We start from the raw sequence: 16,536 nt of genomic DNA on the forward strand, positions 1-16,536 counted from the left end.
GGCCTGTAACTAAAATCCGCTGCTGGGCCGAGAAGACGGCTAAACTGTAAGACTGTCCAGAAACGACCGCTATCTACCAGGCCGAGACTCAAGTGCTAGCCTGAGGAGAATGCTAACAGTGTTTGCACCTGTGGCTAATGGTGCTTACCGTCACTAACCCCACTACTAGCAGCCATGAACAAGACTGATGGTCCTCTATACTTGAGGATTACCATTAACCTCCATTAGCCTTCATGGCTAATTGTGCTAATGCTAACACCGTCTGCATGCGGGAGTCTTCACACCTCCTGACACAACCATCACTAACCCCACCCACCTGTCACGACCTGCTGTACTGATCCATCGTCTTCATTTTCTGTGTGTCAGTCATCCACATGGACCCGCCCACCACCTCATGGATTTGGGTCATTTCCAATTTGTTTCTCTGTATAGGGGGTCACCTGTTTTTTGACGTGTGCCTTCTTACAGTTTCAAGTGAGAGAGCTATGTGCTTTTTAACGGACATTGCTTTAAATCAAAGTTGCATTAGCTGAGGAGAAAGATAACGAGTGCATTCTGAAGCAACAAGGGGTAATTATAAGCGAACAAAATCTGAATGCCTTCAAAGTTTTTTGAGCTGATGCAATCACTTGTCATATTTTTAGTATTTATTTTAGTCCTTCTTGCTTCCTGGCACTGCACCTCAAGTGTACTTGGTTTTACATGAACTCTAGTAGAAAACTCTGGTTAAATGAACAGCCAGCCGTATCAGATTTTAAACCTTATACATCATTTTTATTCCTTTTTTTGTAATTGGTAGAGTGTGTGTTATAAATGAAATGTCTTCACATACTTGCGCTGAGTGCGGGACAACACACATTTTTGTTTTAACACACAGTCCCTCCCAACTTATTCTAATATATATAACACAATACATATAATTTTAAATAGTGTGTTATGGTGGTAGGTAGCACAAATGTGGGTTGTCCCATACCACAGTGTGTTGTCCATAAGGAATAACATTGAGCGCCCTTGTTAGCGTTTTCCCTCTACAAGGTGTTTTCGCACAAATGTTTTTGTATATTTCTGTATGAACTTTTTTTGTTTTTTAATTGTTGGTGTATAAACTAGAAATTCCCACTGTAACTTTGCTCAGTCTTTTGATGTGCAATGGGAAAATTTTACCCTTGTGACTTATAATTGAAATGAATTGATAAAGTGAGAGCTCATGAACCATATCCTCTGTGTTCTGGCTCTTTCTTTTCTAACTAATAAGCCCAACAAATGTGTGCAGCAGTGTTTTGCATTTGGCAGTATTAACCAGTGTCCTGCGTGTAAATGGGGTAGATGGACTGGTGCACATTCCAACCAGCTTTGTACAGGAAAAGCAGCAGCGTGTGGGAAAGAAGAGCGTAGGTCATCTCTCCTTTTGTCTGAAAAGCTACTGAGCGTGCTCTCGTTTAAAGAGCCGTTGCAGCATTTTTTCTTATATTAGTTGCAATGTACTTTCTATTGCCATCGAAATCATGGAAAGTAGTGTTAGTTACCCATAAAAATTAGATATTCCATCAGCTACAATGTTTTGTTCTTTTTTTTTTTTTATCCGATAAATTGGTGCATGAAAAAAATCTTTGTGTCAAGTGTATTATTATTAAAGCTTAATTAGTCTGGAAATAAACCTGACAAGCACAGATTTCTCCCAGCAATCCTTTTCAGTTCCACAGCCTGTTAAATCCCTTTTACTTTGTCAGACTGTAGCCCACACTCAGGGTTTCTATAGTAATTGCATGTTATTAGACTCATGCTCTGGCCATACTTGTGGGCCATATGGAAAACAGGAGAATGTTTCTTTGAAATTCAATTACCTCTGCCGTGCATTTATTACGTTTTCTTGCTTCATCCGAGTGATGTGCTGCAAACCTCAAGGAGCCACCGTCCTTTTTGTTAATTCACCTACATCTGCCCCACTTAGTCTTTGCCAGAACAGTGAGATGGTGCCATTTGCTACTGCTCTTTTTTTCTTTTTTTATAGTAGAAAATTGTAATGCTGTATGATGCAAATGAAAATAGAGTTGCCTTTGTTCACCATATGTAGATTTATAGGGGCAGCAGTGGTTTTCGGTGCTGGAATAACTAATAGAGTAGATTTATTGAATTAATGGACAAAAACTTGGCTCAGTGTTTTAACATTTTCAAGCAAACTTGCCAAATATAAATCGTGAGAATCTGGCTTTTAACCATTGCAAATTTCAAATTTGTGCCGTACTATCCACCCCCTAAAAAAGAAGACTATACTTTTGGTTATTTCATAAAACAATCTACAAATTAATGCAAAATAGAGAGATTAGTTGGTGTTCGAATGATCATGAGTTCCAGTTATCTCTCTTCTTTAAACTGGGAGTTATTGACCACAGTGTCACACCATACTGATACGACTGATATCTGCAGCTGTCTTTCTCATCCACCCAATTATACATTTTCTAAATATGGATGACTAAATAAATAAACAGTTATTTCTTAGCCATCCATATGTAGCCACATGCGTTGGGTCAATATATCCGTTCTTTGTGATGGGCCCCCTCTCCTCCTTTTTCTCCATAGTTTGGGGAGCAGGAGAGGATTGTGGGTAGAACGGTCTAATTCCATCAACGATGACTGATGCTCACCCTCTCGGCAGCACCGCGCCGAGCTTTATTGCACTCATTTATACCACTACGGGAACTGAGGAGTTCATTCAGTTGATGTTGGGGGTTTAGAAATGGTACGATATTGCCTTTTGTATTTTACTGTAACATTTTAATGCTGCTATTATCTGGCCTCCTTCGGGGTATTTTCCACTCCCCTCTGCAATCACTGTGTTTAGGAATGAGAAAACATTCCCAAGAATATTCAGCACTCCCTGAAGGGATTTTTCTTTTTTCTCAAGTGGGGGGAAAAATGTTAAGCCTGAACTTCTCCTATGAGCATTTTAAATTCACATGTGGAATACGGGCTTTATAGGCACTCACTCCTCCTTTATTGTCAGCCGAACCACAATCCAGCGCCACTCGGTGCCAGAGATGATTGCCCCGGCTTCATTTGGTATAAAGGCGAGCCTCGTTAGCACTCTTAATCGTTTTATGGCCTTCCCACCAACTGATGTCCACACTGCTCCCACCAGGCTCTCAATACGTTGCACAGCCATAAAAGTAATTAGATTGGCTTTGTGTTGCAACTAATCTGCACACAGTTATTGCACCCACACAGCTAATTGCAGGAAGAGGGGTTGTGGTACAAGTGTGGGCTGAACCTCGAGGTGAAACTTGAGGTTTCTGAGAGTCTGTATGCATTCTTGTGTGTATGCCTTTGTGAGGTCCAGTATGATCTGCACTGCCCTTGCATATTTTAACAATGTTTGGGTTATGGTTACGATCAGGTTAAGGATATGAATTAGGCTTGTAGTTGCAATAAAGGGGATTAAGGTTAAAAGCTAATTATACTCCAAATGAAGCGTTTATCAGATTGTGAATGGCTAAAAAGGTACAACCTTTCCAACTTCTGAATTAGTGGAGGAAATATCTGCTAATCAGGTGTGTGCACTTTCCTAGGCAAATTAGCATTGACCAACACGCAAAAATATGCAAGATTTGAGCTTCTATCACAAGTTTGCAACTGCTACGTCTCTTTTGGTGAGTGCTTTTAAGGAGACGGTGTATCATAATGTGTGCCATTATCCCTGTTTGAACTGCAGCAGCCTAGGACATATATCTCTCCAAGAAAAAATGGAGAGGAATTGCAAGGCCATAATGTCAGGGTTATTTCTTCCCCCTGCCTGTAAGTATCGCTACTAGGGAACAGATATTGATACTTGTCTTTGTAGGCATGCCGGGGCAACGAATAATATGAAGGCATTTGTTTCAATATAGTCAACCTATTTGGGCTAAGAAATTCTCACAGTTGAGCAGTAAAAATGTGTACGTGCATATCTGAATCACGCCGTTGTATGCAGTCATGAACTATTTGCTACCACAAAATTGAAATTTATCTCAGCTGTCTGTGTCTGAGTGCACATACCTACCACAGCCCGATAACAGGAACGCAGGAGGTGTTCGTGTATGGGGAGGACTGTCACGATGTCAGGTGTTGTCTTTTTCATTAACACCCACTAACATCCATCACATCTCATTGTGTAACCCTTCTGAGTCTCCAGCATGGCTCCCCCCTCCTCTCTCACATCACCTTCCCTCCCTGTCTGTCTGTGTGACTCACCTTCATTTTGACCTGAGAAGAGACGAGCTCAGGGTGTGTCTGCCCCACTAACTGCTGGTAAGTGTCTGCGGTTTGGGCTTGGGCGGGCGGAGGGGTGCGACGGGGAGATTTTGTGAGGGTATCTTGTGTCAGGGATGGCTGCTAGTTTTATTGGGCTACTGTGAGGAAACTCGAACTCCAAGTTGTGGTGATTTTCATGCTTTGAATTTGTACCGAGGGATCGTGTGTTCTTTTCTCTATTTTAAGTCAAGATGTCCGTGCAAATATAACTCGGTGGCAGTTTAGTTTTCAGAACAAAACGCCATTTTCATAAAAATATGTATTGATGTGTGCTATTATACAGGCAATGTGGTGTTTTCGCCACACTAATTTATGAGAGGCCTATCAAGAAAACTAAAAAAAAAAATCTTTCGTTGTTTCTTTAAGGATTTTGCATATTAACAGCATGAAATTCACCACAATTTTGTAGCCTAGCCACAGCTGTATATACATGTGCCATATATGTGTATTTGATGTGTCTAGTTTGAGTTTCCAGTGATTATCAGTTCACATAAAAAACAAAATTCTTCTACTCACTTTACATGTTGGCATGTTAGAGTCTTTCTTGCATTCCTTGAGGCTCTTCAGCTCCATAAATATTTAACGGGACACAAAAAAGTCATCAGTATTTATTTAACACTGGGAGCGTAAAACTCCCACAAGTCCCAGAGTCATATTAGCTTTTATGAGTACAAGCAGTGCTCTGATCAACACATCGTTACTGACAACTTTGCTTTGTTGCAAGGACATTTCCAGCAGCACTTATGCTCATGTTAGAGCCACAAAGGGTGATACAGAAGGTGGTGAGACATTTTAGCTCTTATTTATATTTCAAAACACTTTGATACAGGTTGATTGTGTCAATAACTAATCTGAGAAGAAACAGTTCTGTTACTTATGACACATTTGCAGTTAGACAGTGTCCTGCACTGTGATCAGCAGAATATCTCTGAATTCTGTAAGTTTGTTTTTTTTTTTTTACCAAATTTTAAAATCTGTGGATTATGTAATTATAGTACATAAACAAAATGTCTTTATTAGTTACAATATGGTGCAAAAGTCTCAAGCCACCACTCATTTCTTTATATTTTGCTAGCAAATGGGCAGCAGTCAGTAATTAAATGAAATGTGTACAATCACAAATTGAAATGTAGTATTGAAGGCAAACATAGAGTTGGTACAATTGTAGCAAGCTTGAAAGTCGATATTTGGCATGATATCCTAATTTCTTTGAATAGTCTTCAGGAATAGTTTTCCAGGCTTCTTGGAGGACCTGCGAAGCTTTTTCTTGGATGTTGGCTGCCTTTGGTTCTTTTCTCAGTCGAGATGATCCGCACAGCTTCAGTTATGGGAAGGCCAATCCATGACTGGTGTTTGGCGTCAGTGACATGCTGAATCAGAGACTTTCTAGATCAGGGGTGGGGGGAACTCCAGATCTACAGGTTTTAGATGTATCCTTGAGCCAACACAGCTGATTTAAATGGCTAAATTATCTCCTCAGCATGTCTTGAAGTTCTCCTGAGGCCTGGTAATGAACTAATCATTTGATTCAGGTGTGCTGACCCAGGGTGGCATCTAAAACCTGCAGGACACCGGCCCTTGAGGCTTGGAGTTTCCAACCCCTCTTCTAGATGGTACTGCATGGTGGATCAAAATCGCCAACACTACTGGCTGAAATGCAGCTCCAAACTGTGACGGAGGCTCCAGTGTATTTTACACTCAGACACTGTTCAGCCTCTCCTGACCTCCTCCATAAGATTGTCAGTCCAGTTCTTGTATAATTTGGCATACCTCAGCCTTTCTCCCCATTTTCCTTCCTTAAGAATGGCTTCTTGACAGCCACCCTTCCACTGAGACTATTTCTGATGAGGCTTCAGTGAACAGTAGATGGATGAAGGGCCAGGATGCATTTATCAGGTCCTGTGTCAGGTCTTTGCTGGATCTCTCCCCCGCCCCATTTTCTTAAGGACGTGACTTTCAGATACTGCTCATCTACTCTAGGTAGTGTTTTAGACTTACTCCTTCTTCTTTTGTCCTCTACCTATCAGTTTCCTCAATTATTTTCAAGAACACACTCCACACAGTGAAATAGTGTCATCTTTAGCAGTTTTTTACACATTCAGCTAAAGAATTTAATCGGCTTTGCTAAATTGTCTGTTATGTGTAGACAAAACACCGGCCCGTCCCTCGAGTTGGGTGCCTTTTTAAGGTGCTTGAATGATTGATAGATAAGTATTGAGTGACTTCAGATACAAGGACTGGATTGAAAATGAGGGAAAAGCAGCCAAAGTCCAGAGAAAGACTTTGAAAGACCTTCAGAAAGCCGGAAGAACCATTGGCTCAAGACCACAAAGATTACAAGAACGTGTGGCCCCTTGGGAGCAAAATATAAAGAAATGAGGGCTGGTTCAAGACATGTTTTGCACTGAGATCAGCAAAATATTTTTGATTTCTATGCAATATTTTTAACCCAATGGACATTTTCTGTGATTTTCATTAGTTAGTATCTTCTGTGGATTGGCATCAAAGTGTAGCAGCTAGACAACTAAAGGATGTCTCTGATTATATGCGCGGTGATTGTGTTCTGAGCTCTAACTGAGCTGCCGCTTTCATGTTTTCAGTCAAACACCAGCAGCAACGGTCCAGGCGGGTACAGCCAGCCAGGCCGTCACTCGGTGTCGGTCGAGGTGCAGATGCAAAGACAGAGGCAGGAGGAGAGAGACTCGTTCACCCAGGCGCAGCGACAGTACAGCTCCCTGCCACGGTAAGACTGACAGATGTAGAACTTGACACGATTGTGTTTGATGTTTATTTCTGTTCAACGATCGATATGTACCAAGAGATTTTCGTGCGTCTGTCTAATATGAAAAGTGTCCTGGAGTTTGCGACTGTTTGATCTGTAATCCGGTGTAATGGATCTCGAGCAGTGACGCATGTGTGGTTTTACGTGTGCGCGTTCGTGTACGCGCCTGTCTGATTACGTCTGATTCATCGTAATGGCCCAGTGACAGTAGTGAAGGCAGATTAAATTTATATATACATATATAAACCATCTGAGTAAGAAAAAGGGTCGTAGCTGGTCAGCTTCAGACCACAAAGCTGCACACACACACTCTCAGTGTCAGGATGGACAGATCATATTACCCTCTTCCAAAGATATGACATGATTGCTTTCCTCTCCCTTAATGTAATTCCCTTTGATCTGCATGAGATGCGCGACTCTTGTTCCAGGAAGTGTGCTGGGGTGTGGGGGGTTTTTTCCTCTATTCTTTTTTTTTTTTCTCTAAATTTGAGAAGTTTTGGTTATTGCTTTAATGCTTTTGGTGTGAGTTAAGGGTTGAGTTTGGTGAAATGTTTAGCTCCAGGGTGGACATTTCCAGCATCCCTGAACAGATTACATATATTTACATATTTGTATCATATGTACAGTAAGAATGAGCCCCTCTAAAAACGCTAAAGCGCTTGGAAAGTCAGGAAATGATCGTTTCTCTTCCTCAGTATTGTGTTTTTAAAAAAGAAAAAAAAACTATGTTAAGTAATAATGACACCTCGTAATGAGATTATAATCATAGATTTGATGTTCATTTAAAATCATAGCAGTACCCTATTATGGATATTTTTTTAATTCTTCACTTTAAGCATGAAAAGTCCAGAAGGAAAACATTGTTCACAGCTACTGTCGCCTTTCCCGAAGCCATCTGTGTAATTTCTCCTTCAAACTCATTTTAAGGCCAACTATGTTTAAGCAGACACATCCTGGTGCGTGTCGCCTCGCACTTACCATACATATACAACATTTAATACATTATCTTCTCTTACTTCACCGTAGTACTCTAATCCACTGTTATCAACATAAATCCCTTCCTTGATAAATATTGCAGGCAGCTTTGCTGAAAGATTAATGAACTACCGTCGCGCTCCAGCGGTCAGAGGCAACATCCTGTGGCCGCATACCCTCACTTTTACACTAATTCCATTAATAAACTGCTCTGTTTGGATAAACACGGCTGCAGTTTCTCCAGAACACTAAGTATTGTTTGACTGAGAAGCATAACATCCTTTGGAGTCAGAGGCTTTACATTTTCCATTTGGAAGGTCACGGCTCTGATGAGCGTCAAGTGGATGAGCATAGCTTTTTATTTATTTTTTAATAACAGTATCATTCCATAAAAACAGCGTTTATTCTCGGCAAAGGCCAGATCTCTTCTGGATGAGACCCTTTCCTAAACAAGGAGGCATGAATGAAAATAAACGGCCACCACTGGAAATAATGATGGGCAATGGGATCTTTATCACAGATCAGCACCGTTGATCTGTGAGCCAAAGTAATGCCATTTTGCAACGCCAAAGGCTGGCTGCAACAGCTGGCATGTGGTTTTACTTGTGCGTGCATGCGTGGGTGTCGCAACCACATGTCATGACACCCCTGCCCCATCTCCTCTTTCCTCTGTCAGTCTCACTCTGTCACCTTTTGCCGCTCTCTTTCTTCATGCTCCACTGTGTGCATGAGTGGAATACAGAACGGTATACATCTTTCTGTATTTACCACACATGTACACGCTCCCTCTTGGCACAGCATAAAACTGAGGCGGTGATCTGGTTTGCATTTCTCAGCAGGGAGGCAGACCGGCTTTGGCCTCTTTGTCAACAATATGAAATGAAATCAGATCCCGGGGACGCCTGTCTCTGAAAATTGGAAGCGCTCAGGCGTGTGCAAGAATAAACCTGGGCTATATACTCCTATCTTGCCGATCGAGGAGCGTATCCATTCCCAATCGCATTCAATCCCCGTTGAATAAAAACAAAAGGTCTTTTTTGTTCTCATTAAGGATTTTTTCCCCTCCTCTTCCTACTGAAATCCAAACACAGGAATAATACGATTTCTTCACAGCTGGCTGATAAACCTGCTAATTATGCATGGCTCACATGCCCATTGATGTTTTTGTGTGTCGCCGTCTTCTATGTCTCTTGCTCCCGTTTTGCCCTCGGGATAAACGGGTGGAGCTGTTAGAATACTCATGCATATCGTATAGGCTCACAAACACACACAAAGACAAGGCTGCCACAAAGAGGCTAGCCAAGCAGAAATGAGAGGTGATGTCACACATCTGGACCCCCCCACCCCCCTCTGTCTGTCTATCTTTCTTGTAAAGGCCAGGGCAGTCCCCCAGAATCACGACAACCAACTGCGCCTTTAAGACTGTTGTGTCAGGTGTTGCATATCAGCCCGTATGAATCCATAGGGGACAAGATGGTCATTTTTCTAGCTGCAAAAGGTCTGCTATTTGTGTCTGTCAGATCCAATGCTCTGCTATTACTGTCTGTCAGATCCAATGGCTGTTTCAGTCCGTCTCAACGTGGGCCCATTGTGCTAGAAGGAGACTCTGACATGGTTAGGTATCCCTGTATGTTGTCGCTGTGGGTTGATAGTTGCCCAGAGGCAGTTTGTGAGGCTCTAATGGTGCCTCATTTTCATTGAATATGATGTTTTGGCTCCTGTGCTACTGACGTTTTTGTTTTTTTTTCTCAACAACAGAAAAAATAACCAAACACTAGTGCTTTGCCTGGAGGTAACAGGTTCGGTTGTTAATAAACCCAAAATTAGTTTTTGTGAGAGAATATTTGTTCATTTTACCTCAAATACATAGTCAAATTATTCAATTTCAGGTGTGTCAGTAATTATTACATCAGTTTAAAAAATAAATAATCTGTTCCATCATGTCAGTTCAGTCAAGTTAATTTACTGGTTGTAATACAACCATGTCAGTTGATGGTTGGAAGGGCACCGACGGAAGTAAAAAGTGGCAAAGCCCCTTCTTGATTTTTAAAGAAACCTTTAAACCTTTGCTTATGTAAGCGGACAGACAAATGGCCCAAAACAGATAAATCCACCTTAAATCTCACCTTAATAAGAGTTTTCTGTGCTGATCTCCATGGCAACATTACAGCTTATGTTTGCATCGCCTATGTGAAGGTAAAATCTTTCTCTAAATTCTGTCAGTTGAAAACCTCGTGACGAGGGATGGGTATTGATAAGATTTTCACGATTCTGATTCCATTTTCGATTCTGTTTAACGATTCGATTCTCTTATCGATTCTTTTTAAAAAAGGAGAACACTAAGGTCGATTAGCTTAGAACTTTGTTTTATATCTTCTCTTTGAACAAGATAGAAATTTAGGAGTAACATGGCCTTACAAACCCAACAGTGAGATCTTAAGAGGTCCACAGCCTTCAATGGGGTGTCACAGGGTCCCCGGGAAAAAAATTGTAAATGTAAAATAATAAAATAAATATTCTTCTGTTGCAATAACAAAGTATAACATCAATTATTCAGTAGCAATTACACAAGAATATCCAGTAATGTCCCTGCCTACAATTAAACACATTCACTTACCGAAAATCGGGGGCATCTGCTGCGGCAAATGGGTGCAAGCCTTTGACCACAAACTTAGTCACTGCTCGGAGACATTCGTCTATCCTGGCCTGAAAGGAGACGCTACCGGTAGACTGCAGCGAGAATCTGAGCCAGCCAGACTCTGTCTGTCTCTCTCATCATGGTCACCTAAATGCACAGTAATGGCAGGTTTTGTAATAAGGCAGATCGCGCTAACATAATATGCACTGTTAGTTGATTATTTACCTGCCGCATTAACGGGAGAGGACGTGCAAACGTTACCGCTGCTGCTGGGTTGAGATTCACGAGTCCGGAGTGGAATTAAAAACACGACATTCATTTAAGGTCATTGCGTGTTTTGTGAGCTTTTGCATATTCGTAGTGTTTCCTCCCTTAAATGAAATATCTACTTTGCAAGTATTGCAAGTTGCTCTGTTGTCATCCGTTCTCGTAAAGTATAACCAAACTTTTGAGCGTTTGAGCCGCCATGTTTCCTGCCAGGTAAATGACGCTCCGCGACGTGGTGACGTCATTCGGGGCAACTGGAATCGATAAGGGAATCGTTTGCAAAAATGGCAAACAATTCCAAGGAATTGAAACAGTGGGAACCAGTTCTCAACAAGAACCAGTTTTCGATACCCATCCCTACCCGTGGCATAATTTCGAGTCATTGTACAAAAAATATCTCACCTAACGCTCGTAGATTTTTCCAGAGCTTTAAACGTCGCTTTTTAGTCCCTCTGAAGAAGAACCAGAGAGGAAAAGCTTAAAAAAAAGCTGACTTTGACATAAGACTGGTGATATTTTACACTCAGCTTCAAAAGTGCTTCCCTTTCTATGTTATCAAACCTACACTATGAATTGCAGCATTTGCTACAACTGATGAAGTCAGTTTATAGGCAAATATATTCAGAAAATAACCACATGTGGCATGATCCCTAAAAACAGATTGTGCATATGAATATCTTGACTCTATAGACAAGAAAGCTTTGACTGAAGAGGAGAGGAGGCTTTGTGTACTTGCAGGTAAATGGTTCTTGAACAAAATAGTGCACGTGCCAAAAATGAAATCTCTATCAAAACTGTCAGCTATCATCCTAGGACAATGTAACAGGAAGTCACAGCCAGGATATCCAAAGGCAAGGACTGGAAACTGATAGGTTTCCAGATTGCTGATGGTGTGATTAACTAAATACGGAGTGAAAATGAGGTGATAAAAACAACCTAGAGTTAATTATTTATGAATATGTCAAAAGCGGTTTCACATTTACCCTTGCTGTATTTTTCTTTCTACTTCAGGCAACCCAGGAAGAACCCTAGCACCATCTCCCAAGACTCTTGGGATAAGGCATACCCACCTGGTGAAGGGTTCCAGACTGCTAAGGACAACCCCAGGTACTCCAGCTACCAGGGCTCCAGGAACGGCTATCCAGGTGGAGGCGGTGTCAATGCCAGAGTCCTTCTGGAGGCCCAGGAGCTCTTGAGGCAGGAGCAGAGACGCAGAGAGCAAGAAGCCAAAGGGAAATTAATGCAGGAAAGTGCTGGCAACAGCAGCTATGAGGGGTACACGGCACATCTGAAAGACCCCGCCTCTCCTAAAGGGCCGTACCGACACGACGTGCCACCTTCGCCTTCACAGTTAGCGAGGCTTAATAGATTGGGTTCTGAGAAAGGAAGACTTTTTTATTCTTGAAGAGCATCATTGGACTGGTTGATGAAGAGCCAAACGAAACGATTAGAGCCAAGGGGATTGTTTTGAAGAAAGAAAAATAGACACTATGAATCTTGACAGGGGACAACCTAGAGGTCTTATAGTTTAGCAGTTAGCTTATAGGTAAACAGTTGTGAAGTGTACTCGGTATGTGGGTGTTTGTGTTCAGTCCTCCGCTGTGAGGATGACCTATACTAGTCAGTCATTCACCCTCCTACAAACAGTGCCTTCTCTGCATTCACGGACACGAAGCTTGTTCGCAGTCGTCCAGGACTCTGATTCATCGAGATCTGGCATCGTCGTGTACTGACAATCAAATGGGCAGACAGGCAAGTGAGTGGGCGCTTTTTTGAGCCCACGGGGAGGCGCAAGTTTCTGTGTGGGTTTTGTATGTGGGCATGTGACAAGGTACATGTTTCACTATCAAGAATGTGTCCCGCGGATGACTCTGCCCACCTGTCACGTTCAGCCCCGACAGATGCTGCCGGTGTTTATCAGCATTCTGTTTTCTCTACTTTTAGTCTTCTCTCCACAGCAACACAACTCGCACAGTACTCCACAGGGAGCACAGAAAACAAGGCAAAGTGTGTGAAAGAAAGCGGGGCGCATTGTGTGTGTTATTAATAAAAAAGACCCCCTCATAAATGATTCATATTTTGTGTTATCTCCATGGAGGAGGCTCAGGCAGAGAGGGTAGACAGCTCTGATCCTCTGCCTGGCTGCTCTGCTTGGCTCTGGGCTTGACTTGCCGGTCCGCCCGCCTGTCTGTCTGGAGCCCTCATCCTCTCTGCGTTGTTCTCGTCTTCTCTCTGTTCATTACGCTCCTATTTTCTTTTTCTACCTCAACACCCCTACCTTTATCCTCTGCTCCCCTGCTCTCCCTTCTTTGCACATCTCACACCTTCGCTTCCCCTTACTCTTCCTCCTGCTACACGGTGCCACCCTCCTCCTCCTCGTCTCCCGAGTCAGGCTCTGCACTGAATTTTTCATCACAAGCCACCTGCTGCCTGCCAGAGCCAAAGAACGCTGCCACCGGAGGCATCGACAGAGGGCCCGGCTTCTGACATAAAGAGTGGAATAAAAGCCAAAAAAAAAAGACACAGAATAAAGATGGGAAGAGAGACAATGAGCCTCCGAGTGTGAGATTAGCTGGAGCTTTTTCCCAGTTTTAACAAAAGGCAAAACTGTCCTTGGGAGTTAATTGCTTTCAATTGCTATAATTGCTTTTTGTATTTTTTTTTTTTGCAGTTGTTAGCATTTAGTCGGCCCCATTCTCCATAATAATTTAAAAAGAGGGAACAGGTAAACAGGCTCTCATACTTTAAAAAAAAGCATCAGTCAATAGATAATCTGAATGCCAAAAGTTTTTACAGGGCAGAACAAAATAACAACAGCTTATTTACTGGCTCACATTTTGCAGTGTCTAGCTCTGAGTTTGCTTTTGCTGCCATAAGTCGATGAAATAGGACTTTTCTCTTGACAATAGCAGAACGAAAGAAGCCGTTCTTTCCAAACAAACGTTTCGAACATTTTTAACTCCCTTTTAACCCTCCTGAAATGTTTCCCTTAATATGGCAGTTGGGCTTAGTGGGTTATGCTAACTTTGTGTTTACCACCTCTTTCTCTGTGCAGCTGGTACAAATATGGAATCTTTCCACAGGCTCACAAGTAAACAAACAGGCTTTCATTAATCATTACGCAAGGTGAGAGGGTCATCTGGCCGTTCGCCCTGCATGGAGTTCCCATGGAAGTGGCTTTTCCGAGCAGCAGGGGTTTTGTGTGACACAGGTGAAGATTCCACAGCAATCTTCAGGCTGGAATAATGCTAACGCACACTAGTCACAATAGCGCTTCAGTTTATTTTGCTTGCTGTCGAACTGTCTATTGTTAGCCAACTATTTACATTTGATTTATTCAAATGTCTTCCTCCCCTTTTCTACCAATGGCTCCGCTTAAAATTGAAGGAAGATTGTTATGAAAATGAAAATGTTGCACACAGATTTACGTCAGACCTCCTGGCAAACCCACTGATTCTGTTCAAACTGAACTGGTTTCATAGGTTTTTGCTGTGACAGCCTTGAGAAGGACTTTTTTCTCTATTATTTTGTTGTTGTTGTTGTTGTTGTTCTCCATTTTATGAGGAAACAGAACTTAAAAAAACAAACCAGAACAAATTAAACAAGAAATATCTGCAAGACTAGATAAAATTTCCATTCTGGCCCAACTCTGCAGCTGCTGATTGAAAACTTTTCGTGAGGCACTAATCACTGAAGCCAGCTGTTGTAGGTGTACTGGGAAAAAACGCTTGGGCATCGATGACACATATTTAAAATAAATAAATAAATACTGCCACCAGCCCACTATTATAATTGCTGCCGTAGGTGGCAACCTCTTACTCTGTGCTCGTCTTTCTTTGACAGCGATAATGTTTGTGACGTGATTGTGTCTGCCTCCGAGCTAACAAATGAAACGGGGCAGAGGTCAAATTTTAAACAAAAGGGAAATACAGAAAAAGCTACAGAGAACAAACGGGCAGTGCATAATCACCCTTCACTCCCACACCATCTCCATATGCAGAGGGAAGCTGCATGATAAACATGATCTCCTGCTGGTTAATGAAGACCCTTGCTGGGATAGATGCAGGCTTGGTAAGGGTAATGAATGAGATGAAGTAAAATTGAACCTGTAGTGGCATCGTTCCAGGTTTAAACTTAGCAATATTGTTCAGCGCACATACTTATGTGTGCATGGGTGCAATGATAGAAACAGATTTTTGGGGAGGGGGGCCGTCTTCCCAGTTTGAAGGTTTTTAAACCCACCTGAGAATGAAGCCGATGAAAAACGTACCAAAAAAATGACACAAGCTGTGCAGATGAGAGTAGAAGCATTCTCCATTGTGCACATTATTTTAGCGAAGTGTTTGGTTCCTGCTGTGAACACAAATTGCAGACCAGCATATTTAGAAGGATACAGTGGATTTAGCTGCTCAGCTGTACCTGTTATATCAATAAGTGCCTGAGATAATATCACAAAATGTTACACAAAGAAGGTTATGATGTGATTTTTTTTTTTCTGTCAGTGACACTGCAGCACACAAATTGCAGTGGATTTTGTGGTTTTTTTTTTTTTTAAATCCATCTTAAGGGTACACTTTCCTGAACGTTTCTCTTTTAATATTTGTAAGAGCCAACACTTGCAGACAGTTATCATTGTATTTGTACTCTGTTTGATATGCCTTCAAACATACTGCAGCAGGATGTGTTTTAAAGTATCTCAAAACAAATGGAAGTTATTAGATGCTGATGTGCAATTGTTGTGTTTGTTGTTGTTGGGTTTTTTTTTTTCAGAAAACTTTTACATGATCTATTAAGAAATGTATGCAGCCACTTCTTCCTGTACATATCAAATTTAGAATAAAACAGAAGGCTGTTCCATCCTGTTTCCAACCTCGCCTTGCCTCTGTCTCGCTCCCCCTCCCCAGCTTTTCTTCCCAGCCCCGACTCTGAACCCTGATCAGACGTGTCGCCAATTAACCACGAGGGACTCTGCAGTCAGATGTCAAACCTGTCAGGGCTGCTTGCTGATGTCTTTTTCAGAAAGACAAACTGAGAGAGTTTGATGGATAAAGAGGAGATAACATGATGAAATCATTAATTCCCGTGGGGGGAAATGGTGTAGCAGTTGATGTACAAACATAACTGAAACAAACATTTGGCTAGTGGGTAACGGCGCTGTCTCCCCCCGTGTAACCGACCTGGTGAATACAATGAGATAATCTCCCAAAACACCACCGTGTTTCCTGTTATTAAGTCCAACCTTATTCCCACTGTGACTCACAGGGGACCTGTTGAGCAGCTCCCTGCTACTGTTTTTGTTCTTCAGGCCAAAGGTGACATCCTAACTAAATACAATTAATGCTGCTTAAGACAACAGCCTGCATGTGTTAAGAGAAACTAAGATATAGGTACACAGGAAAAAGAGCTGGAAGCAGTTTGATCCCTCTACCTCATCCTGCGCTTTTAACATTCACAGCAGTCGTTCTTTTTACTGGGTTAATAGCATGACATTAAGAAGGAATTATACATGTCATGTGTAACAATGCCACGATCACAGTGAGACAACAGAAGGGATTTTGTGTGCTTATTTCTGCTTTGAAATTTTGAG

At 41.9% G+C, this 16,536-nt stretch overlaps 1 protein-coding gene across 9 annotated transcripts in view; it reads left to right on the plus strand.

Annotated features, from left to right (window-relative positions):
• Window positions 1–15,836, plus strand: part of pard3ab (par-3 family cell polarity regulator alpha, b) — a 243,793-nt gene extending 227,957 nt beyond the window's left edge. For 8 of the 9 annotated variants that reach the window (XM_085254762.1, XM_085254765.1, XM_085254766.1 and 5 more), the window contains 2 exons: window positions 6,888–7,030; window positions 11,961–15,836. In XM_085254762.1, coding sequence (XP_085110888.1) covers window positions 6,888–7,030; window positions 11,961–12,354 — 537 coding nt within the window. In that variant the 3' untranslated portion in view covers window positions 12,355–15,836. Of the gene's footprint in view, window positions 1–6,887; window positions 7,031–11,960 lie in introns of those variants that run through there. The other variant, XR_014889531.1, reaches the window with a different exon arrangement.
• Window positions 15,837–16,536: the final 700 nt, after the last annotated feature.

The sequence above is a fragment of the Mchenga conophoros genome, linkage group LG18, assembly GCF_057382185.1.
Source record: "Mchenga conophoros isolate Kocher_MC1m ecotype Shallow Benthic linkage group LG18, M_conophoros_male_GT1.1, whole genome shotgun sequence".
Taxonomy (NCBI): Eukaryota; Metazoa; Chordata; class Actinopteri; order Cichliformes; family Cichlidae; genus Mchenga; species Mchenga conophoros.